The sequence below is a fragment of the Protopterus annectens genome, chromosome 9.part0, assembly GCF_019279795.1.
Source record: "Protopterus annectens isolate FY-2018-M chromosome 9.part0, PAN1.0, whole genome shotgun sequence".
Classification (NCBI taxonomy): domain Eukaryota; kingdom Metazoa; phylum Chordata; order Ceratodontiformes; family Protopteridae; genus Protopterus; species Protopterus annectens.
Window position 1 is genome coordinate 1,204,265,354 of NC_056743.1, and position 26,291 is coordinate 1,204,291,644.

At 38.2% G+C, this 26,291-nt stretch overlaps 1 protein-coding gene across 1 annotated transcript in view; it reads right to left on the reverse strand.

Moving 5' to 3' along the window:
- Nucleotides 1-10,808: 10,808 nt before the first annotated feature.
- The window catches only part of SLC43A3 (solute carrier family 43 member 3), a 918,925-nt gene continuing 903,442 nt past the window's right edge, over nucleotides 10,809-26,291 (reverse strand). The window contains exon 14 of the mRNA XM_044084126.1: nucleotides 10,809-13,787. Coding sequence (XP_043940061.1) covers nucleotides 13,614-13,787 — 174 coding nt within the window. The 3' untranslated portion in view covers nucleotides 10,809-13,613. The remainder of the gene's footprint in view (nucleotides 13,788-26,291) is intronic.

Sequence of the window (26,291 nt, forward strand, 5' to 3'; positions counted from 1 at the left end):
CACTAGGCATGACCTGCCTTTGACAAAACCAAACTGGGTTGGGTCCAGGGTCTGAAGGCTCCTTACATCATTGTTAATCATTTACATGACAATCCTTTCCATGGCTCTGTATAAGAGACTAGTCAGACTAATCGGTCTGTAGTTCCTGGATCTGAAGAGGGTCTGCTGTTGTGCAGAAGGATGACTGTTACAGTCCTCCATTCACATGGCATTAAGCTTGTGTGGAGGTTATGGTTGAATAATGACTCTAACGGCCTTGGCAGGTTTTATTTTAGGCTATTTAGGAGGCCTCCTGGGATATTATCAGGCTCACTGAAGCTGTATTCTTGGCCTTAGAGAACTTATTTAAGATCTGCTCCTTACTGAGAGTTGGAAGGGTTATGTTAGATGGTATATCTTAGGGTTGGCAAGGAATTGGGGGGGCACAAACTGGAGCGGAATTTGTCAGATAGAAGATTTGCTATAGCTTCCAGTTCCATGAGTATGGTTCTATCTGCCAACAGTTTGGCATACTCTTGTGTACTGCCTTTGAAGTTTTGGACATAGATAAAGAAATCCTTATGGTTGTCCTTGGCCTGGGAAGCTATCTTTACCACAAAATTTGCTTTGTTAAGCTTAATTAGTCCTGTTAGTTGTCTATTCATTTTGATGAGTTATCTTTTTTTTTTTTGGTGTTACACTTGTACCTCTATTAGGCATATCTACTAATGGGTCCAGTGTATTTGTGTTTATAAAGTCTAGGAATCTCTGCATTTGCAAATTTGGGGACAAGTAGGATTCCCAGTTTATTGTGGGACAATGACAATTAAAGTCCTCCATGAGTATGTTATTTGCTTGAATGCTAAATATCTCCAATAGATCTAATTATGAACTATGCATTCCATGTGACACAAAGGGTGACCTATAGCTTGCTAGGATAAGGTATGGGACTTTGTATATGGTAATTTGGACATGTAAGAACTCCAGTGCATAATTCTGTTTAACCTACCTAGAGGTATGCTTGTTGTTGATGTAGGTTGAGACACCTCTACCTTTAGTCCCTGTCTGTGCAGTTTCTCATCTAAACCTTTGGAAGGCACTAAAACCTTACACTTCTGGGGTACTCTCTGTGTCTTTAAACTATATCTTGGTAACTGCACAGATGTCCACATTCGCCAAGTCAAGGAGAGGTTGGAGGGAGTGGAGTCTCTTGTTTAAACTTCTGGCATTGAGCAGTAACACCTTTAGACTTCCTTGGGTAGAATTTGTTAACTTGGAGAATGCTGTAGTGCAGGCAACCATGATGGAAACTATAAAGAGGTCATACCCTAAATAATTATTAGTACTCTGTGAATGACTGAGTAAAGTAAATGCTTCAGATCTTCAGTACTGAGGATACGAAACTTGGTACAGTTATCACAGAAGTGACACTGCGAAATAACTAACAAAATGACAGAGAAATAGATATCACTAACAAGAATAAAGCACAGAAAACATGGTGGCTGCTGTGGAAGACTTAGCATGAAATAGGTTAACTGTCTGTGATCACTTCCTGTCAGAATGATGAGAACCAGATTGGACAGTGATGATTCTCAGGTTCTTGAAGCACTATGCACACTCCAGAGGGATACAGATACTTGTAGAAAAACTGCGACCAGGATAAAAACATTTGACACAAGGCTTGAAAATGCTTTTTTTAACTGCAAGTTGTCACACACATGGTTCCATGTGCTGAGGAGGGATGCTGAGTATATTGGGAAAAAGATGCTAAGGATGAAGCTACCAGGTAACAGGAAAAGAGGAAGGCCTAAGATAAGGTTTATAGATGTGGTGAGAGAGGACATGCAGGTGGTTGGTGTGACAGAGCAAGATGCAGAGGACAGGAAGAAATGGAAACAGATGATCCACTGTGGCGATACCTAACGGGAACAGCTAAGAGAAGATGATGATGATGGTTCCAAATGTATTTCCAAATATGACAGCAAGCTAAGGGGAGCTACAAAAATAATTTGCCATTTGGACATGAACTTCACTTACAAGCTGAAACTATATAAACTACTTGAAAAGTGAATACAAATCTTATTTCCCTTTTGAAACTACCAATTCAAGAAATGAATATGTCCCTAAAGTAGCTACCCATATTTGACAGCACCAGTTCAGACACCATTAGTTCCTAACCGCTGACAACACATGTTCATTATTATATCCATCAGGCACATTACTAATCAGTCACTAACACAGAGCCGTGCTCTTGGTCAATGGAAGTCCTCAACAGTTTTATCCTTACTCAAGAGAGGAACCCCCCTTGCTTCTCTTCATTTATCATTCCTGTCTTACACTTTTTCTCCATTAACACAAAAGCGATCACCTTTCTACTCACCGCTTACCTTAATTCTGATGGCCTGCAGCATGGCTTTAGGAAGGGTCACAATGTTTTTACATTCCCAGTCTCACTCACTACCCACATTCTCTGAAAACGGATAATGTAAACTTACCAAAGACCTTAAAATATCATTTGACGTTGTAGTATGACAAACTGCTAGACGGACAGCACATGCTCTCTACTATCTTTCATAACTGAACAAAAAACTATTTAAGTAAACACATCTTCCAAGTAAAATTAGGCACCTTTTTCTCCAACTCACAAATGGTAAACCTCAATGTATCTCAATGTCAGTTTGGGGGCCCATTCCTTTACATTTTTTCATAACTGTCTTCAGAAAAGTCATTTTCAGTTTTACACTGAGGACATGGTACCTTTGACCTCTGATTCCTCACCGTCCCACATTGGCTCAGTATGTTTTTTGCCTAGTTCACGAAGATTAATATATGGATGGCAGGTTGGTTAAATTGTCAATTAGCCTTGTACTTTCTTGGGGGGGGGGGGGGGCAAAAAACAGAAACCACAGTATAATTGCCTGTCTTGGGTTCCCAACAGTCAAGATGGATCTTTTCCACAAAGGGTTTTTTAAAAGCAGTTTACCAAAATATCTAGGTTTCTAGCTTGACTCCAGTTAACTTTCTCAATACACATTAATATGGTAGTTAACAAAGTCAATGGTTTACTCCGCACTTGCAATAAGATAGCCTATCTATTAACACCTAAATTTAAGGCAATTGTGGGAAAGGGCATCCTTAGTCCTCTGATAGAATTCCACCATGCATTACTGCAGGCTCTTTTCACAACTGCAACAAATTACATAAAATACAAAGGCTCTAGGTACAAGCCCCTCTGCATGAATACTACTGCCACCTCTCTATACAACTGCAATCTGATGCCCACTGCCCAGTGAGCTAACATGGTCTCTACTTTGAATTTACAGAATCTTCCACCAGCACCACTGGTACTCCTCTCAACTCTGTTCTTAAAACTGAAGTCTTTCACTCATGTTCTACACACACAGCCTTCAAGCTATTCACATTGCTTTCCTGTACCACTACTAAAATGTCTTAAAACATTCTTATTATGAGGGCCTAAAATCCAGCAACATAGTCCAACTGTTAGGTATCGACCCTCATTTCAAAAATTTAAAACAACTTAAATATCCTCAGTCTTGCAAACACCATGTGCAACTCTATGAAATAGTATTCTCAGCATGCTTTTGTTCGATTTATCCATCAGCTGTCTGATTCAATATCTTTCTTTACATTATTGTATAATGCTTGTATTTTTTTATTCATTCTGTAGCTAAAAAGGGGCACTTGGGCCCAGTCTAACTACCTAAAAGAAAAAAAAACTGAAAAGAACTGATGACTCTGAAACTAAAAAATATTTGCCCAACAAGACAGTATGTGTGATCCTGTCATGGATGCTCCACGCATTGTGTCTTTTTTTTCTGACTGCTGATAACTTTAAGATGGAAAAAAAACTGTGCAGCTTACAGGATCTGTTATGAGTTACCTACCTAAAATAATAAAAAAATAAAAAAGAACTGATGACTCTGAGACTGCTAAAGTATCTGCCCAGCACGACAGCATGTGTGGTACTGTCTATGGTTCTGACAACTGATAATACCTTCAAGATGAAAACTATGCAGGTTACAGTACCTATTAAGAGCTACAGTATTTAATGAATGATGTTTCACCATGATCCACTGATGCAGAAACAGAGCACCTCTTTGAGATGTCAGTAACCATGGTTCAGGAACAAGCCGCAGTTGCTGGAAGGGTGGCAAGGATGACTATGTACCCTGACTGCAGTTCTTATTTTTATGAACAGGCAGGAGACAGTGTGTAGCAGACATAGTGAACTTCTCAAAATACAGGCGAAACCTAGGAGAGAAGTGTCCCACAGCAGCACATTGTCTGGGTGGCTGACAGCATCACAGGCAGGATAACAAAGGCCCAAGTAACACCGCAGCACATATGTCACCACAAGTGCAAAGGGAAACTTTCTGGGTATGTAGGGAATACAGCCATATGCCAGACTGACAAGAAATGAAACGTTACCAAGAATGCTGCAGTCTGTCACACAGCACACTGTCTTTGAATATGGCGACTACTGCATTATGTAATTAATCCAAATGCAGCTGCAGCAGTTGTAAGGCTGTTAGCATGGCTAACTCTAGGGCTGCACTGAATCCTGATCAGTTAGTGATGAACCACCAATGCTTCCCTGAATGGTGAGCTACTTAAACAGGCTTATGTTTAATAAAATGTGGTCTTAAACTAGGTTCAAATTACTGGTGTGACACCCTTGTTGAACAAGTTTACTTAATGAGTCCTAAAATAGGCAAATCTGCATGAACCATAGAAATTCACATTTTCTACCATTGTCTCTAGCCATTCACCTAGCACTAGATAAGGCTTCACACTAACAAGATGTATCCAGTAGGCTTGTATTTGACACATTTAGTCTCCATCTGTATATTGTGTCACTATGTATAAGCAACCTAGCCCTGCCCTATTTTCCTGGTCACCCCCTAAAATGGGGAAATTGTCTTAACAAATTAAAAATAATAGTAAAGACATGGAAACAGGGCCACTCAGAAAGTTTACCTATGGAAGGTCTGTGCAGCCTGCAGCATAAAGAAATACATTGGAAAAAAAGAAAACACAATTCTGGACCCTGTTAAAACATTCTGTTCTGCTGCTTCCAAAACATTGTGCCTCATGTGAGGCCTCTAACATCTGACTGTAAATGAGATATGTTGTGGAAAAGACTGACTCACCAAAAATCCACATAACACTGCAAACACATCTGGGAGAAGAATAAAAGCAGTCATATGTCCATATTAAAATTTATTTTAATTTTATAAAAATGTACATAACACAGCTTTAGCAAACAGCATAACATCTGAGCAGTAAAAAAAACTCTTGTACAGAAATACAGTGCTTTCTGCAAATACACTCTATGAATATCAGTGAAAAGTCAAGACTGCTATTTTGATATGTGCAATACACTGTGTCGCCTTTTAAAATGTTTTATATGTGAAATAAAATATTTTCTGGCTTTGACTTTCGTTAAAGAAGAGACTTATAACAACTAAAAAAGACAAGAGATGGGCATGTACAAAGCACAGAGGGAATAAAAAGCTGGTAGAGAAAGACTGGGGTAAAGAGTGGGCAAGTGGTGAGTGAGAAATTGCATTGTTTAAAAGGAAAAATGTTCACAAACCTCTCATTAATCATTTCGAGCTATAAAGAGTTTCTGTAACAGAAAATTTAGGCATCTAATGGCAAATGATGAAAAACCAAGTATGAAATTAAAGCAACTATACTAAAGAGATGATCCAAATTGGACCTGATCAAAACCCTTAGAGAGGGACTGCGGTCCCAAGCATTCAAACTTCTGGGAACAAATACATATTGACAATCACTTTTTTCTTTCAAAAAACAACACTATTATTTTATCTTTAACGTTTTTATTCTTGTACTTTCCTGGGAATAGACAACAGCTGCAAATTCTCACTAGTATCAAAGCATGATTGTTTAAACATATGTACACTGGAGCCCAGGATATTGTACACTGGAGCCCAGGATATTTTCCCCTTCTTTTCCCATCTAATCCAGTCCTATATCCAAAGTCATTAATTAAATTTATAAAATAAGAACTATAGTGCCTTACCATCAGTTTTGTCATAGGTCAGATAAAACTACTGCATTTACTTTTTTCAGAAGCTCTTGAAAACTTTACCATAATATGGCAATTCTGTGGTTGCCACAATCATTGAAACTCTATCTTACGTCTGGCAATATTTTAAAACAAACACATGCAGACTAGAGGAATGTAGTGTACAGGGCTTTTTGACACATGTAATTACATACACAATGTCTAATTCTGCAATTAATCAAAGGCTCTGATTACCTAAATGAAGCCTGCACTGATTAGGTATTAAGATGGTCAGTATAACAGCCTCACCACCCTTTTCAGAAGTGAAAAGTGCTTTAGCAAAATGCAAACTCTGTGGAGAGGCAGTGAGCAGAAAAAAGGTACACAGAAAAGCAAGAAAGAGGATACAGGATTAGGGAGACGTGGCAAAAATGAGAGAGATCCATTACAAAGAAGACTAAATACTCACAGGGACTGTTTACTTATACTCCTGATTGTATACTACTAGAACTTAAAGCATATACAAAGACACATTGCTGTTCATTTCCCTTTCACAGAAATATTATATGATTCTTGTATCATTCTCACTGATGCATGGCTACTTGTTAACAAAATAAATACATTTAATACAAAGATTGTACTGTTTGCACTGCTAATGTCACTTATTCCCTTTGAACTTTATTATTAAACAGTATCCAATATTATTTATGCTGACCATTCTTGTACAGAATGATCTGTCGCCATCCAGATAATAACACAGAAAGGCATTTGGCTGACTTTCTTCCTTTGTAAGACACTGAATGCTGAAGCCTTTTGATTATACGGGTTGTTTTTCAGGAGCACATTACCTAGCAGCTATTATTGGGACCTCTGCTGTCAAAGCCGAGGCAATTCTATCCACTTTTGAAAATGTGAAATGCTGGAACTAAAGGCAATGAGGTAGCATCTCAGCCTGGTTTAGGTATCACACATCATGAAATCCAAATATCCATGCATGATATAACTGAACAAGTGCAGGGCAGCTGCTGAAGGAATAGCTGAACAAGTGCTGGGCAGCTGCTGAAGGAATAGCTGAACAAGTGCAGGGCAGCTGCTGAAGGAATAGCTGAACAAGTGCAGGGCAGCTGCTGAAGGAATAGCTGAACAAGTGCAAGGCAGCTGCTGAAGGAAAAGTCAAACCTTAGGGAAGCTATAAGACAGTGCTTAGAGGAACCAATGCTATATCATGGAAAAAGTTACCTGAAGTATTGATGCCCCCCTCAAAAAAATAAAATAACTAACTAGCTAAATAAATATAAAATGCTGATACCTTACTAATATAACACTTGTAGCATCTTGTTGCTCTGATTAGTGATAAACAACTCTAGTTCTGTTTAAATGTGAACATTTTACAAATGTTTTAACTTACATTTTCCTTAAAGACACTCAGTATAGAAAAAAAGACACATTGCACAGTTACTTTTAGTGTCTCTACTGAAGTGCTCAAAATGTAATTAACATAATAACATGCGTCACATCTGGATGTGCTTTTAATGCCTTAGAAATAAAACCGAACATCCTGAAGTTTCAAAAAGACTGAATCAAATTCAGAACCTGATTCAGGAAATTTCATAACTTAAATTTTTACTGTAGAAGAAAGACTTAGCTGTGCTTGTCTGCAAGTGTGTTGTGTTTAGGTATTTTTGAACCTTTTATTTTAAAATAATAATAATAATAAAACTGTAGAGAGGGAGTGAGCAGAAAATGTACAAAAATAGGCTATTGGAGAAAAAAGGAACAGAAGCTGATTATGAATTTAGGTGCTATGCTACATCAGGGATTAAATGAAATGTTTGAGGGGAGATGTGAAAGGAGTAATGGACATTCGGTACACTAGGTGGTGAAAGATGATCAACTTTCAGTTATGTATTTGTTCAATGAATTATATTGGATTAAAGTGAAAAAGTATTTTTTTAAAGTACTATATATAGTATTTTCGTTCAGTATATTTTATAAGTTAAAATATATTCATAACAAGTTGATCACATGAAGAAATGTTGCCAATAATATTCCCTATATAAAGTGCATGCTTGATGTGGAGGTCTGCATTGCTAAAGCCTTGGTTAAGGTGAAATTATTTGCTGTTATTGGTGACTGTCAAATATACTAATAAAGCCTCTGAAGTGCTTGGATTGATGTATACACATATTATTGACTGTGCACATTATATCCCTTATGCATCTGTTGTGGTGGAATTTACATATACGTGTGTGTGTGTGTGTGTGTGTGTGTGTGTGTGTGTGTGTGTGTGTGTGTGTGTGTGTGTGTGTCTGTGTGTATGTATGTGTGTATGCATATATATATATATATATATATATATATATATATATATATATATATATATATATATATATATATGCACATACACACAGATACACACATGCATGAATATTTGGGCTAAGAGGAATCCTCCTGGTATTCATAGGAGTTCTATAAAAACTAAAGCAGGAGGATACATGCACAGATGTAGGCACTCACATATGTGCACATTAATCTGTGAATTTTAAGAAACAACGTTTGGGAAAGACCAGGAGCACTGGACTCTTCAAGTCTTCCAAGCAATGCTGTCACTGTAGACAACTACCTCCACATTTCACATTGTGTGCTGCTTATGCAAGGAGTAAGACACAATGAGCTGTGGTTTACAGGGTAGTAACAGCTCACCTCAAATGTGGAATGAAAACATTAAGGGCTTTGGCTACGCACCTTCAGCCCTGGATTTAGTATCACAGCAATGTTCGAATTTACTCAAGACATAACTAAAAGTATCTTATTCTGTTTAAGAAATTGACAGTGTATGCCTCCTGTTCCATGACTACTGTCAGCAGAGTTTTGTGGGACAAAAAGGACAAAGCAAAATGTATACCCCCGCCAAACCTTAGGATTGCTCTCCCTTGATTTATAAGCATTTTTAAATCCCTTTGTTGTTTTCATTTAAAACAGCTGTGCTCCCCAGCGCTGTGGCATAGAAAGATAAACCCCCAACTAAGATCCAGATGAATTCTATTTGTAGTTCAGGTGATGGAAGAGGGTAAGAGTGAGTGACAACTGCCTACTTGTCTTCTCAGGGGAGAACAAACTGGTAAGCTCAGTGGCTGTTCCATCACATGCAAGTGGAGAACTGCAGGTGAAATAACTGTAGCCAGATATGTGGTTCAGCTTAGAAAGTTGGCAACCCTTGTTAGCATGTGGGTAGAACCACTAATATTCAGAAGGAAGGCATAGCAGGGATTCACACTGATGTTAGTGCCCATATCTTGCCCGAATGGGCTTATTGATTAGAGAAGGTTAGTACTCACCAGGCAGAGGCAAGACAAAAAGCGTACAATCCCCCTGAATTATCTGTTTTTTTTTTAATAAATCAAGCCCACCTTCAGACACCCAACTGACCCATTTGTTCCTTCTCACACATGAGAACTCACTGCAACATTTGTTTCCCTGGAAGGCGAGTCAAGTGATGAGAATGGTGTCACCACGTTCTGGGAGGCTAGGGAGTTTTTATTTATGCATTTAAGTCCCTCCAATTTGTGGCATACATGCTATCCAATCAGCTGATTATCAGAAGGTGTGTGTGTTACTATGGATACACGATGAAGAGCCAAACTACAATTTTTTTATTTATTTATTTCAGTTTGATTACTGGGGAAGTCCACTGGGCCAAGAAGTGCCCATTTTCAGTGGAGGACCGGGAAGAAAAGCTCCAAGAACAGTATAATACAATATAGGTTACACAATGCAAATAAAGGTTACAAAGTAAAAATACATGCAATATAGTTTGTAAAAACAAGTAGGGTTAGTTGCAGAGAACTTGATGGCAGATTTGTTTTTTTTTTTTTTGAATCAATATTTATATGCTTACAGTCACTTAAAGTCTGTTAGTTGTAGGTATTTTGAGAAATTAGAATAAGTATGAGAGTATAGTGGAGTAGGAGTAGGGGTGCTTAGTTAGGAGTCCCTATGGAATTTAAGTGGGGTGAAAGCAGGAGCATTTCCATTTGTAGGATAGGTGAAGAAAAAGTTGAGTTTTGAAGGATTCAGTGTTGGGTATAGTCCTAAGTGAAGTAGGCAGAGAGTTCCATTTTTTACCTAGTGAGAAGGAGAGTAAAAGCTGGCCAGCTTTTACTAATGGATCTCAGTTATCTGTTAGGGATGTATGGAGGAAGGATGTCCTTTAAGGCTGGGCATTTATTAGGGGAGAATATTAGTTTGTGAGCGGTGGTTAGTTGTAGATTGTCTAGGTGATTAGGGAGTTCTAGCCAGTTCAGAGAATGTCTTCTCAGGGGAGAACAAACTGGTAAGCTCAGTGGCTGTTCCATCACATACAACATACTTGAAGTCTGTTAGAGCTACAAAAACAATAAAAAAAAATGGACTACCCAAATAATAAAAAAGTAAAATTAAGTGCTTTGCATCCCCCATACCCCCTCTAACTTAAATATACCACAAAAATACTGGTCTGCTGCTGACTAAACTGCATTCTGTTCAACGAGTTTAAGCACAACAGAAAGCGTTCAGATAGAATTCCTTTTGACCACTTATACATAAGGTTCCTAGAAGTGCCTCAACAGTTTTTTAAATTGTGACTATACTCATTTTTCATTTTCTATAGTAAAGTCTATAAAAGTCTTCTCCACAGATTTTGCTCATATACCCTTATAACTATGTTTTTTAAACAGATATGACTTAAATTGTCAACGCTTTGTTTAATAAGAATGTATTGTGAAATAAAGACTGAAATGTATTGTGAAATAAAGACTGAAATATATTTCTGTTAGAAAGTGATTATGTAGAGAAACTACATTTTCTTTTTGGCATTAACAGAAACAGCTACTGATTCTGAAAAAATGATAACTCTCATAGTCATGACATAGTATAAAGGAACAAGTATACAGCTAGTTGGTGGAGAATATTAAAAAATTATCAAAAGTTTCAATGCTGCGCTTACCCATTTATCTACATCGTTTTACATTAGTAATGTCCAATATTTTCACACCAAAATTCATTGCGAAATGTTATAACTCTGCTTAAAAACATATGCATAAATATTTTCCATTGAAACAAGGACAATGATTTGAAATGATTGTGAAAACTTTTTCAGAGGTAGAAGATAGACTGTGGCCTGAACCTTAAGGAAAAACTGCACCTACAATATTCATATAAAAGGTTCTGAGGAACTGACCAGTTTGTTTTTGGAGAAAATTTTTCAAATAACTATAGTTATGGGGATGCATTTGTCATCAACTGACAGTTATCAGTAATTTACTCCAAACGCTAACATCGCACAGAGAGCTGAAGCTCTGACTATGACCCATGTGACCATATTAAATTAATGGACCGAGCACTGGCTTATACTAAGTCTGTTTTCAATGTAACAATGTTTTGTTTTGTGTAGCAAATGGCAGTCAGTGTTTTTGCTGTAAAAATTTGAGATAAAACTTTAAATCCAAATCTCTGTAATCATTGTAAAATAAGAACAAATTATGAACACTGATGGGTTTACACAATGTTGTATGGCAACTGGGGACAAACAGCCAAGTACTAGGATATTGGTATTGTTGGAAGGCAGTCCATTAACCTGCCTAGAGTTGCATTTGACCATGATCCAGCTTCAGATCCAACCTGTTAGCTAACCTTGAAAGCTGGCTACGGAAACTTTCAGGAAATTTAGAGAGTTCTAGAACAATTAATTGGAACAGTTACAAAAGAAGTATAAGCCCCCGTAGACAAATCCATTCTATGCACTGAATTATACAATGATGGCTTGTTTGTATTCAAAAATGAACATATACCAAATCAGTAAAGTCTGTCTGCTGAAGTACCATTGATTGGACAGACTTTATACTGGAATATGATGAGAGACAGTACAAAACATAAGAAAAATCAGGTATATTCTCAGAAATAAACAGAAACATCCCAATTTTCCTTCTGTTTCTGCACTGTCCGTCATAAATTTTCGACAGGAAAAAAAAAAAAAAAGCAATGGAGATTCTCTTTCGTCCTTGGCTTCTCCTGCACTGCACTGATGTACTATGCAAATATGGGGATGTACACACGCGCAGTACATAAGTAAACAAGGAAGAAGGCAGAGGAACACTACAGCGCTGTTATAATGTCATTGTATAATAGCAATAACTCACTTGTGGGTGTGGATGTATCAGGATTTACCCACAGATGGCTTTGTTTAATCACTTGGGGACTTTGCTCTTATGATCAAACCACACCAACTGTGGGTAAATCCTGATATACCCATACCCACTTTTGTGGGTTACGGCTGAAATATAACCAGTTTCTTTTTAAATGCACATGACAGTGACACTAACAGGGGCCAAAATTGTTAGGTCTGAGACCAAACTTTGGGGGGGCGGGGGTGATAGGCTAAACAATAATGAGCCGATTACAGAAATGTATTTATTCAGGACAGGCCAAGCTTTTAAGGATACCGAGAATTGCTTGAATTAACAAATCCTGTCAGGATAAAGAATAACAGGGCTTCCATAAATTATATGACATTACATGCTCAAGGGAACATGGTGAAAAACTGCAGACTGCTAGTCCCTTTCTGACTATATTTCTTATGCTGTTCCTGTAGGTAGGAGTGATATTTTTGATAATGTTAATCGTGGTCTGTTAGTTCTCGTCAAGAAGGAACGTTTTGTCATGTTTTGTTCTGTTTTTTTTTTTTTTTTACCACTGTACTGGCTGACCATTAGAGTCTCCCACAATAATTGGGACTGTCTGTTCTTCACCACAAAGACAAAAGAAGATCATGGCAAAGCCACCACATATCACATATTCTTCTGCTGCTGTTACTAACCCTTGTCATGGCAGCAAAATATGGGTCTAAAGTGACATCTCCAAGGTGCATTTCTGCTTCAGCACACATGCAAATGAGAATTACAGTGCATGTGCACTGCCTGGCAGAATACCTATAATCTGCATGTGTTATCACCAAGCATTCAACAAGTATTAGTTATAGCAGCGGACAGAGCCACCTCACTCCACCCAGGACAGGTAAGCTGGCAGCAGCCCCTCAATACCACTTTTCATGCCTGGCAATTTCAATCCTTGGATCACTAACTGACCTCAGTTCATCTGAATTGCAGTCGGGGCTTATCCTTTTATACCGCACAGCATGCTGCAGCTTTTTGCCACAGCTCATCTTTTCTAATCATAGAACACACCTGTCCAAACAACAACTGTCCTGCAAGACTACAGATAAATGGTAACATTGCCTACACAAGAGTTAAGTGCCCAATGACACAGTATGCAGAACGCCACATCATCTCATGTTAATACAGAGCAAGACTTCTGAGGACATCTTTAGTAAGTCGTCATGAAAATAAGTACCTAAAATCTGTAACGGGAAAAAAACAACTATGGATTCCATGCCACATGAAAAATTAGGTCCTGCTGATGCCAAGCACAGTGAAATACTGGTGTTAAATAGTGCACTGTAGACAAACGCCAACATTTCCCTTGTTGTTGCATGAACATTATACACTGATGGCTCTCGGTCTCCCTTAGTTACGTGCAAACTCTGCCATCAGACGGTGGAGTCTCCAACCTCAGATCCCTTTTCTTGGTTGTGCAGCATGTTGGCATGTGGTGATGATCTGCCTGCATTCCTTCCACTGTTCCTCTGCTTGCGACAGTAAAGGTAGACATTAATAGGGTGGCCATATGAAAGCATCATGAAAATGATTAGTGCAATGTTAACCTGAAAGGAAAAACACAGAATCTATAAAGACAGCACTTCTCACTTTTCTAACTGGCTTCAGCCAGCATTTTATCTGACATGTGTACTGGTCCCTTCTACAGTACTTAGATAGCCCTTTTCATATAGTATTAACTCTTTGATAATAATGTTTAGTGACATAAATGTAAACTGAAGAGCAGTCTAGTGAACACTGATATACAATAATGTTTACAATTTATCACAAGACATCTCTGTATGCAAACACAAAAAACGGATAACATTTCACGTTTTCTGCATGACGGCTTTTTACTTTAAATAAAACTTCACTGTTAATAGCAATAAGAACTTAAACATATAAAACTGTTTCATCCAGCTCAAACTCTGAAACATTGTCATGTCCTGCAGAAAAGATATTCGAGATCTTGGTAACTATCTATTAGTATACTTCTGGGACTACCATTCAACATGCTAACAATCTGCATTTTGATATGAGTAGAATTTCGCTGAAACAAGCCGGGGTGGCACTACGCATCAACAAAAGCTTTTCTCTATTAGGTTTGCACTAGGATGAGTTGAAATATTTGCAGCTTTGTAGAAGAATGTCAAAGTACAGCACTGATAGTAGCCAAAAATGCTGCTCTAGTATTCATCAATGACAAACTGAACTACGCTTTAATTCACGGACAACAACTCGGTGAACCTCAACAACAGAATTGCTGTCATCCATAAAAGTCACTGTTGGTACAATTTCTACATTTGTGCTGGAAGTGATTCTTGTCTTTTGGGAGATGACTAATTTTTTAATATTTGTGCGACTGTGGAGTTGGTATAAAGGGGTCGGGAGTGGCTTGTCTGCCACATGGGGGACACAGGGAGGCTGTGCTGAGAAAGCTTTAACTTGATGAATCATAGCTGAATCACCAAAAAAAAATAAACATTTGAAAGAAGAGAGCTATTTACAAGTATAAGTACACATAGGCTCATCGAGACAGCGTGTGTGTTTTGCATGAGGTTGACAATACAGAAGTAACACAACTTACTGGGCTAGTAGCACAGCATGCTGGGATACCATATGCTTTGCTTGTCACATGCCAGTGATCAAAGTGCAGGAACACATTCAGAATTAGAAAGATTAGAAGGTAGAACAGCTAACAGCTGATCACTTCTTTTGCAGGAAAGATGAAACACTGTCTTGCACTTTGGATACCATTAAGTAAAATGATTATGGGTCAATAATGCAACTGGAAAACATAGAGGAAAAAAACACAAAATACTATCTTTATATGAGGGCAAGCTTGCCACACACTCTATCATAGCCCCTGCTAGCCATTATGATTGCCTTCAAGGTCATCATAAGTCAGAGAAAGAAATTAAACCTCCTACATTTTGGCAACCTTGGAGTTTGCAAAACATTTGAAAAAAAGTGCTATTTTTGGCAGAAATAAAAAAAATGTTTACTACTTCTACTTTAACAAATTACAACTACCTGTGAGACAGATGCAAATATTTAACTGAGAAGGAGGCATCCCTCTTACAAAAACAGTCTGTGAACACACACACCGCTGCAGCATTCCACTGAAATACATGGAAAACTATGATATGCTGAGTCGGTAAATAAGTCATTGCCTAGGCCTCCAATGTCAAACATGAACAGGTCTAAGTGAAAATTAAAAATCACAACACACTGTGCCACATTCACAATTGAGAGTCACCAGGAAAATATCACCCCAAACCAAGTATGCTTAAATTAACAATAATGTACTGTAGGCTGGTGACTGGTGACTCCATAGTAAGACGTATGGACTCTACCTTCACAAGGATGGACAGGAAGGCAGTGAGCTGCCTTTCATATGCCAAGAACTGTGACATCTCAAGGGCCCTCAAGACCCTTAAAATGAACAAGTATGACTATAATATGGTGGTGGTCCATGTGGGTGTAAATGGCCCATACCTCCCAACTGCCCAGATTTTTGAACGTCTAGATTTTTTGCCTCATATTTTAGGTCCGTTCCTCATAAAATTTGTGATTTTCTGTTAAATCACAGTGGACTGAAGTAATTAAATAATGATTTACAATTTAGTGTCAGACTTCCTATCCTACAGAAAATGCATGTCAACACAAATCCTGTTATTCTATCAACTTTCTAAGTTTGTAAGAGCACTATTTAAAATCTGTCCCTATTTGGGGCCTTTGCCCCCCCCCCATTATTTTAGGCTTTGTCCAGATTTCATGCATTAAGAGGTTTTGAGGTATGAAATAACCTGGTGCTCAAATCCAGAAGGGAAATGCAGACAGACATCTTTGAGCTTGAAATACATATCAGAAATGCTGGAAAGATTTTGGTATTAAGCAGAATCCTACCTTCTCCAAGAATGATGCTGAGGAAAAGATGGCTGATTTTAGTAAGTGGTGTCATTTCAGGGGGATCCAGTACATATCAGCACTGCATGAACTGCTGCACAGTCCTGCTTGTACTGCAGAGGATGGCTTGCACCTCTCATTCCAGAGCTTCTGCGCACTGGCTAAAGACACTGCTGCCCCATTAATTCTGTTTTTAGGCAGGGTCCAGTTAATGGATCTTCCTAAAAACAGAACAAAACAAAGCACTAGACAATATCAGCATGGTGCTGCTTGGTGCTAGAAGTGCAAATAACAAACTGATTGACCCTGAAGCCCTCCAGCATTTGGAGCACATTCATGTGTGTATTATTACTAACACCTGGTTTAAATTGCACAAACATGTCCTCTGTATCAAGGTTTTGCACCTTACCATGCCTTAAGATCCAATGGAAACTGTGGTGGAGTATCCTTATTTGTTAAAATCCACATTACCTCAAGACAGATTCTCAGAGACCCACAGACCAAACTTACTGAAATTCAACTTACTCTACATAAAACCAACTCTCATATCATAGCAGGCTACAGAACCCCTTCAATGACCCTACAAAACTATGTCCTTTTCTTAAATACATTTAATGAATTCCATATACACAAAAACTACATCATGCTTGGAGACTAACTATCCATGGATAAACTGGGAGACCTATACCTCAAATATAGGCATACCTCTCAACTGTACAGATTTTCACAGAATGTCCAGATTGCCTTATATTTTTGGTCAATTCCTCCTAAAATTTGTGGCTTTCTGGCAAATCACTAGGATGATCTGAGGATTGAAGTCACAAAATAATGACATATATTTGAGTTTCAGACTTCAAATCCTACAGAAAATGCATGTTAAAACGAACCCTATTACTCCAGCAACTTTAAGTTTATAAGAGCAATATTTAAAATCTGTCCCTATTTTTGGAACTTTGCCACCCCCCCATTTTGTGAACCTTCCTGGATCAAACAGACAAAGAACCCACTAGAGGGCAAAATATTACTGACCTGGCCATAACAAATATGGCAGCAATATACACTATAACACTGGTATACCCTTTCCCAGTTAAGTTGGAGAATACACGCATTCCAAATCCCTAAACCAGCAGATGTAAATATCAAATTTTTCAAAGGCATCAAATATACAAACTTACTACAATTCCGTGATAAAGTCTCTAAGTTCAGTTGCACCCCCTCACCTGAAATATTGACATGGTTAGTTGTTGTTGTTGTGTCTTTCGGCTTTTCCTAGTTAGAGGTTGCCACAGTGGAACTCCGGCCCGCTAATGATTGGTAGTTGATTTTTACGTGCTGAGTTACCAGCCCTGATGCACAACCTTCAACGAAGGTACGCCCATTCGCGCATGTCTTCACGCAGAAGATGCTCTAGCTGAGAATCGAACCGGACAGCGTCTTACTGTGAGGTGACAACACTACCGCAGGTTAGTAATTATAAAAAATAAAACACTGTAAGAAACTTCTCTATGTGGAAGATTTTCAGTCCATATATTTCTAGTTAATCACTGTATATTAATCAGATCAGACAATAGAAGTAGAAGTAGCGAACGTAAACTCGTCTTAAGTCAAAACAAAACAAAAAGTATTAATAGAAAATATATAATTGTACAGCATTACTAAGTATTCGAAAGTAATCCAAGGCAGGCAGTCTGTTTCCAGTCGAAAATCCTTTAAGTACACAGACAAGCGATCCAAGTAAAACAAAATTAGAGTAATAATTTCCTCACAAGCTTATCAGTTGAAATTTAAGTGTATATTTTGTTTCCATCATCATACATACATTTTTTCTTATTTTTATTTTTTTCTGGTTCTTTTTTCCACTTTATTCAAAATGATGTGTAATAACAATACTAACTAATTATACAATTATATAGGTTTTTAGGGTTCTTGTACACAGACCTGAAGAAGTCTAGAAGGACGAAAGCGATCTTTGTTAACAATAGGTTATGAAAATAGAAATTGATTTTTACATGCAAAATGTATAACCACTGTGGTGGTGGTGCTGTGGTAGCGTTGTCACCTCACAGCAAGACATTGTCCCATTCGATTCTCAGCTAGAGCGTCTTCTGTGGAGACATGCGTGAATGGGCGTACCTTTGTTGAAGGAGTGAAAATCTTCCACACAGGGAAGTTTCTTACACTGTTTTGTTTTTGGACCCACTACACTTTAGTGGGTTGTTTTGAGACTTCAGGGATACCATGGAGATTACTTGTTTTTTTAATTATAAAAAATACATTCGACACTTACCTAAAAAACTGTATAAATATGTCAATGGCAGCCTAAGTTCAAAGGAAGCCTTGGTTTTACGTGTGTTAGGGCTGGCAACTCAGCACGTAAAAATCAACTGCCAATCATTAGCGGACCGGAGTTCCGCTGTGGTGACCCCTAACCGGGAAAAGCCAAAAGACACAACAACATGCAAAATGTATATGTATATATTTATATATATTTTTTGATTGCCAAATGAACTAAGGTTGATATATTTCCAGCCATGTAATATATTGTATTGGATAAAATCACAGACTTAATAATCTACTTAATAATTTGGTTAAATAAGAGGTACCACATCATTATATAATTTTATTTAGAGTACATAAGGGTTATATATTATTATGACAGCTACTAAAGTAGGGCAGGACCAGCTCGAATGTCACACTGATGGGGGAAGGGATGTGAATTTAACATGTGTACCAATAACACTTTGTTTTACAGCACAATAAACCACTCCCATGCCTGATAAAAAGTATATATATATATTTAGAAAACTTGTGAGGAAACTATTACTCTATTTTTGTTTTACTTGGATCGCTTGTCTGTGTACTTAATAAAGGATTTTTGACTGGAAACAGACTGCCTGCCTTGCTTGGATTAGTTTTGAATACTTAGTAATGCTGTACAATTATATATTTTTTATTATTACTTTTTGTTTTGTTTTGACTTAAGACGAGTTTACGTTCGCTACTTCTACTACTATTGTCTGATCTGATTAATATACAGTGATTAATGAGAAATATATGGAGTGAAAATCTTCCACACAGGGAAGTTTCTTACACTGTTTTGTTTTTGGGCCCACTACACTTTAGTGGGTTGTTTTGAGACTTCAGGGATACCATGGAGATTACTTGTTTTTTTAATTATAAAAAATACATTCGACACTCACCTAAAAAACTGTATAAATATGTCAACCCCTACCAAAACTAAACAAAAATGGAAGTGAAAAAGCAAACCAGGGTGGTCGTCGACATATATAAATAAACAATACAAAAAGAGAAAAAAACTCATTATAATATGTAGCAAAACTAAAGACCCACAAGTCAAGGTCACTGCCAAAAGCTTGTCCAAGATACAGAAAAATATCTTCAGGAAAACCAAGGCTTCCTTTGAACTTAGGCTGCCATTGGAAGCTAAGGATAATTACAAATCCTTCTTTGTTTACATCAGGAACTTATGAAATAATACCCCACATTGCTTCTGAACTTATTCATAAAGCACTACTTACTTTGATCCAGTAATTATCGCAAATATACTAACACATTTGCAAAAAAATTAAGTGCAGATTTCTCCCCAAGGACATCTATACAAAAGGGTCTATATAATTTCATTGAATACTCATTCATTGAAGCTTAATTCATTGAAGCTTAATTCATTGACTCATATTCACTGAAAGCTCACTTCACTGAAAATCTAATTCACTGAAAGCTCACTTCACTGAAAACCCATTTCACTGAAACTCATTTCGCTGAAAGGTATATATGGCCTATTCCCCACTGTTGTGCGATCCTGGAGTTAGTATATAAAGTATGGGGGTGTGTATGGGCGTTGCCCCCCACATAAATTGGTTATATGTTGTCTTCTGGAAGAATTCTTTCATTACCATCTATATGCTTTAAAATATTTACAATATATGGGGGGCTACACCCCCCACACCCCCCAATGTGGGGGGCTGTGCCCCCCCTTACTTTATAATACTAACTCCAGGATAGCACAACAGTGGGGAAAAGGCCATATCTACCTTTCAACTAAATGAGTTTCAGTGAAATGGGTTTTCAGTGAAGTGAGCTTTCAGTGAATTGGGTTTTCAGTGAATATGTGTCAATGAATTAAGCTTCAATGAAATGCGTTTTCAATGAAATTATATAGATCCTATACAAAACCCACATATACCCAAGTAGTTCAAAGCCCTTATCATCATAAAGAACACCTGTTAAAAGTACTTTCCAAAACAAAATAATGCATCCTCAGTGGGACCTGATAACATACCATGCTGCTTGATGAGCACATTAAACATGCATTGGTGGGGACCCTCTCCTACAACTACTCAAGCTAAGCTTATCCACTGGCTTTGCCCTTGAGGTTTGATGAATAGCAGCTGTCATACATCTTCACAATAGCAGCCCCAACACATACCCCATGAATTACAGACACATCAGACTGATGAGCCTCACTTGCCAGGTCATGGAATAAGTTATAACAAACATGATAAAATATGATATAAAAATCATATAAGACTTGACCCCACCCAGCAGTGTGGCCCTGTTTAAGGCATATCCTGTCTAAGGAATCTGGTATTTTTTTGAGAGGGTAAGGCAAGCCATGTCCAGCAATCATGTTATCCTTACAATATACTCTGACTTTACGAAGGGATTTTATATTATACCACATCAACATTATCAACAAGCTAAATGTACTCTAACCCGATCCCTAATAGATCTAATCTTATCTAATATAGCTAATTTGTTGAGGGACATAGTCCACACTGTGAAGGTAGCAGATGTTTCCTTAGAGATCATGAAAGTAACCAGTGGAGTATATCACAAGGTTCCATTGCTGGGACATCTGCTGCTTGGCATTTACTTCTCTGATCTCCAAATCAAAAACCAGGAACTCTGGTTACCCAGGTTTACTGACAATTGTAAACAGGGTTTTATACTGTAACCCCTTCTGATATGCAGAAGCTATAAGTGAACTTGCACTAGTTAATAACTGATGAGCTGAAAATGGGCAAAAAATAAATACTAAAAAAATATTATATTACTGCATTTGGCAAAGAAATCCTCCGCCTGTTTTGTAGTATAGAAAACACCCACTTCAGAATAAAGATGTAGTGAAAGACCTTGGCACATGGGTATATATGTTCTCCACATTTCATCATCATGCTGCAACACTGGTCAGGAAATCTTCTTCCAGCAAAACTGATCTCAAAAGGCACAAGCTTTTGAGCAAAACTGTGCTCTTCCTTAGGTGGCATGCTATTTTCTGTTTATTTAATTTGGTTATATTTCTTGATCCAGTCTTCTCAGTGGTGAAAAACAATAAATTATACATCATTTGTGATTTAAAAACAGGAATGGTTCCTAGAAGAGATTGATCTGACATTCAGCTGCTACTAATGCATGGAGAAATTTTACACATTTTGGCATGTGAAGAATTGTGACTACATAGAACTCCTCTTCCACCATAATGCAACTGTGGGTAAAGAAAGTGGTCATTGTAACAGTAAATCGAAACTGGGTAGGTGTATGAGACAGTCCCATAAAGTCGGGATTATCACGTTTCTTCCATTCCTTCAGCCAAAAAGTCCCACAGGGAAATTGTAATTGTGGCAAGTTACAAACCTTTTACAACTAAGAGCGCTTTAAGAACAAACCAAAGAAAACTAAGCATAAAAGCTAAGAAGTCGCAGTTTCTTGTCTGTTTTGTTAAATTAAAATGCACAAGTTCTTACTATGATAGCTCATACATTTTTGGCATAAACATGATTTCCAAGTAAATATAATGTCTAAACATGCGGATTTATGAGAGCTTCAACTCTGAAAAAAAAAAAAAAACATTTTTATAATCTTAATATTACTCAATTACAACCAAATGATGCCTCCAGATGTTTCCGCAGTTACATCCTACTGATGCCAGCAGGCATCAGATATTACTTGTTCATTTGTCTGTTAATAATGCCAGACTCATACTACATACAAAGTGTTAAATGATTCCATCTTAAAGCATGCACAATAGAAACACAATGCATTGATATTTGAACTCCTGTCTAGTGCAGGTACAGATACATTAATTGTTGTTCATATAATATTTACTTATTTGTAGTGTCATAAATTTCATGTTTTTCTAAATATCTTGACAACCAAAAAGCAAATGCAGAACTTCGTAGCCTCAAATGAAAAGTCTTAGCTGAATGAACAAAATGCTGCTGAAAAAATGCATGTAAAGTGACTGGTTGCTGAGATATTGTAAGCTGTTTACAACACAGCAGTGAGCTGAATTGGTGGTGAACACTACTACCTTCACTGATCAGGGAGATGATACTGGCTGATAAACTCAGCACAAGCTTCACCCCAACCCCCCTCACCCCGACAACAACCCTCGTTGCCTCCTGGCTAGATTCCAAGTGAATGGAGGACCACAACAGTCATGTCCCTCCACAAGGGAGGACCATCAACTGACCCAGGTAACTAGAGATCTGTCAGTCTAACAAGCCTAATATGCAAAACCATGGAATGAATTATCATTGAAATGATAAACAAGGACATTGATAAATTACAGACACTGAACCCACCCCAATTTGACTTTGTTAAGATTAAGACCATGCCAATTTCATGCCAATTTCACCCGGTAGACTTCCTTGAGAGGGTCACCAAGGCAATGGATGAGGACAAAATAGTGCAAACTATGTATCTTGACCTGGCTGAGGCATCTGATAAAATGCACACTAAGACATTGCTGTCAAGCTCTCAGAGCTAGGTGTAAATCTTTACACAACTCACTGGATTGTTGACTCATTCACAGACAGGACCCAAGAAGTCAGCATCAGTGAGACTACATCCACCAAGACAGCAGTCACTAGTGGGAGTACCCAGGGCTCCATGCTGGGCCCACTTTCGTTTTGCATCTACTTCTCAGAAGTCAGGGCTATGTTCAAGTCCTCTGGCTCACCAAATTCACAGATGACTGTAAATTGGGAGCTATTCTAGATTCCCCCAAAGACACCAACATCTTGCAAGTGGGTTTAACACATACAAAAGATTGGTGCCAAAGTCATGGCCTAACACTTAATGCCAAAAAATGCATTACAATGCCCTTTGGGAAACTGGCAACCCAAGTCAGTTACTCCATCAGTAAAATGCCCCTACTGGTCAACCCAGTAGTAAGGGATCTGGGAATATATGTAAACAGCAATCTGGCCTTTGGCCAACACATGGCTAAGAAGGTGGCCTAATGGTTAAGGTGTTTGCCTTACAAACACAAGGTGCAGGGTTTGAGTCTCACAATGGATAACTGACTAAGCTTAAAATGTCTCGCAAGGGCAGTTAGCTTAGTACTAACCTATGAACCTATTAGCCTATAAGAAAATCATTCTATGTCATACAACTTATAGGTAAGGGTAGGGCATCCAGGTCCAAGGAATTTATAGTACCACTCTATTTGGTCATTACTAAATCTATCACTGAATATAATGCCCCTTTGGCATTGTAGCTAATCAGACACTTGCAACAGTTGGAATGCCCCCAAAGGCTTCTCACTACGAGAATTAAGGGCATGAATACCCTATCCTACACTGATCACCTAAAGGCTCTTTCTCTGTATTCAGTCTCTGACATGCTGCTGAGAGGGGATCTTTGTCTGGCTTACAAGCATACCACTCAACTGTACAGATTTTCGTAGAATGTCCAGATTTTTGCCTCATATTTTCGGTCTGTCCCTCAAAATTTGTGGTTTTCTTGCAAATCACTGAGGACTGAAGTCACTAAATAATGAGTTATAGGCTTCATATCATTCAGAAAATGCATGCTAATACAAAACATGTCACTATAGCAACTTTCTAAGCTTAAGTGCAATATTTAAAATCTGTTCCTATTTTTGGGCCTTTGATCCCCCCATAATTTTAGGCTTTGTCTAGATTTCTTGAGCTAATAGGTTGAGAGGTATGCTTACAGGGCTTTCCTCAGACGCAGCCCTGATGGATCTGTTCTTGCACATGCACAAAGCAAACAGCACCAGAAACACTAGATCCAGGGATATGAACTTTGCTTGTGTCAAACAGAATGTACTGGAGAGGCAGATGTGTCCCAAAAGGATTCCCACACTATGGAATTGGCTCCCCATCCATGTAAAACAGAGTTCATTCCTGGCCTATTGAAATGAAACTTTGACAAGTGGATGGGAAATTGTAAATTTATCCACGGTCTGGTCTCCATGTCCCTTATGAACAGAGACGTCAAAAGGAAAAGTATTATCCTAACACCCCCCTCCAAAAATCCTTAGTTATCTCCTTACTAACATACCCCACAGACAGTCATGATACTTGGGACCCAAATGGTTTGCGGTGAGTGGTTTGGCTTTCAAGGGCACTAGTGTATGTTAGCCTAGTAACAACCTATGAACCTATAACTATTACAAACTTAATAGTTACTATGACTTACAAATTCCTGTTTAAGACCTAGAACCTAAAGAATACTACCACTATAAAAATAGTTTGCGCTGAAGAGACTGACATTTACACTTCTGTATTACCCTATGGTTCAAGAGATATAAGCATTTGTTTAACATGTGAGGACATAATTTGAGTCAAACAAAAAGTTTAGGCTCCTCCATTGAAAGTTACATTGCAAACTTTCAGAGCTTCATTGGAGGGAATAAGAACATTAATGCTCTTTTTCCTTCATCCACTGATCTTGCAGGAGAATTTAAAACAATATTTCAAGTCTAAACTCACAGCTACAATATGTAACAATGGTCATGTAATAAGCAAAGGTTCCTTGAGCGAACATAGTTCAAGCAAGGCTAGGTAAAACTCCCAAATGGCTTGATGTAATCCTCGAGGGGGGTGGAAAAAGGGTAGTTTTACTGTTAAGCTAACCACCCTTTGAAGATCTGCTGTTATGGCATGTATCTTATCCACAACTGCACTTTCTTCTTCTTTGAGGGGGATCACTGTTAAATAACTTTACTAACACCCTACTAACATGCCCCCCAGTGAAGGCAGACAGTTACAAGATCCCCTGTAACATGACCATACCAAATTCTGTCCTGCCCAAAGTCTGTGCAGCAGCCTGTAGCATTCAATGAAATTGCTGAATGAGGATCATGAGACACCTTCCAAAATGAGTTGTGTAGAATTTTTTATTTATTTTTTTGCCATCATTGACTTTAGGCTCCCCGAATCACTTGCCCCTATCATTCTATCTCTTGGTTCCCAAACCCTGGCATTCCCCCCCATGTTACCCATCACTGGAGAGTCTCACTTCTGGGAGAAGCCACTTAAGGGCTTTGAACCAAGAAGAGTGGAAATTAGTGGAAATGGGGCTGAGCGGGGAGCTTTTATGTTGTGGCCTGCAGTGATTTTTGTTTAGCCCTAATTCCCCTCCCCTGGCATGATGATACCATTAGCACATTGCAGCTGGTCAGCAATGAGGAGTGACCCTGACTGTGTATCCTTACCCTGGGCCCACAGGGCAGTCGCACCTTCTCTATCCTCCTGCCTATCAACCTGGTGATCATCTCTCAGCTCTGGCCCCTGGCAAGGCTTAGAAAAATACCAAAAACACTCCCTTCCTCCAGGATAGGCATACCCAACTTTCCTTTCTTGTATAAAGTGATTGAGACACTAACTCCAACAATATGATGAGAACGGCATGAAGTCTCTTATTGAGAAATGAAAACGCAGTGAGTAAGTTAAGCGTTTATGCTTTTACTTTTTTGTTTTAATAAAGTTATATTGAAGCTGCCCAGTATTGTACTTTTTAGTGTTCTTCTTCCAAGTGCTGTTCTCATCGTATTGTTGGAGTTGTTGTTTCCTGGCACTTTTACCCTGAATTTTGTGATTGACACACTAATCGAACTTGGGTTGCCTGGGCCATACTTAGGGCTTTATCCATCTACACCACCAAGACAAGACAACAGTGCAGAAATATTTCTGCAATATGCTGCTGATGTTGCTGCCTTAGCAGAATGTTCAAATTTTGCCTTGTAGTAAAGCTTTAGTGTTCTTGTTATAATACAAGACAATGCAAAGAACCAGACATTTGGATAGTGTCGGTCTACTGAGTGGTAATTCTTCCTGTCTCATCTTGAAATAAATAAGAGATGATCTGTTTTTCTGATTTCTTTGGAACTT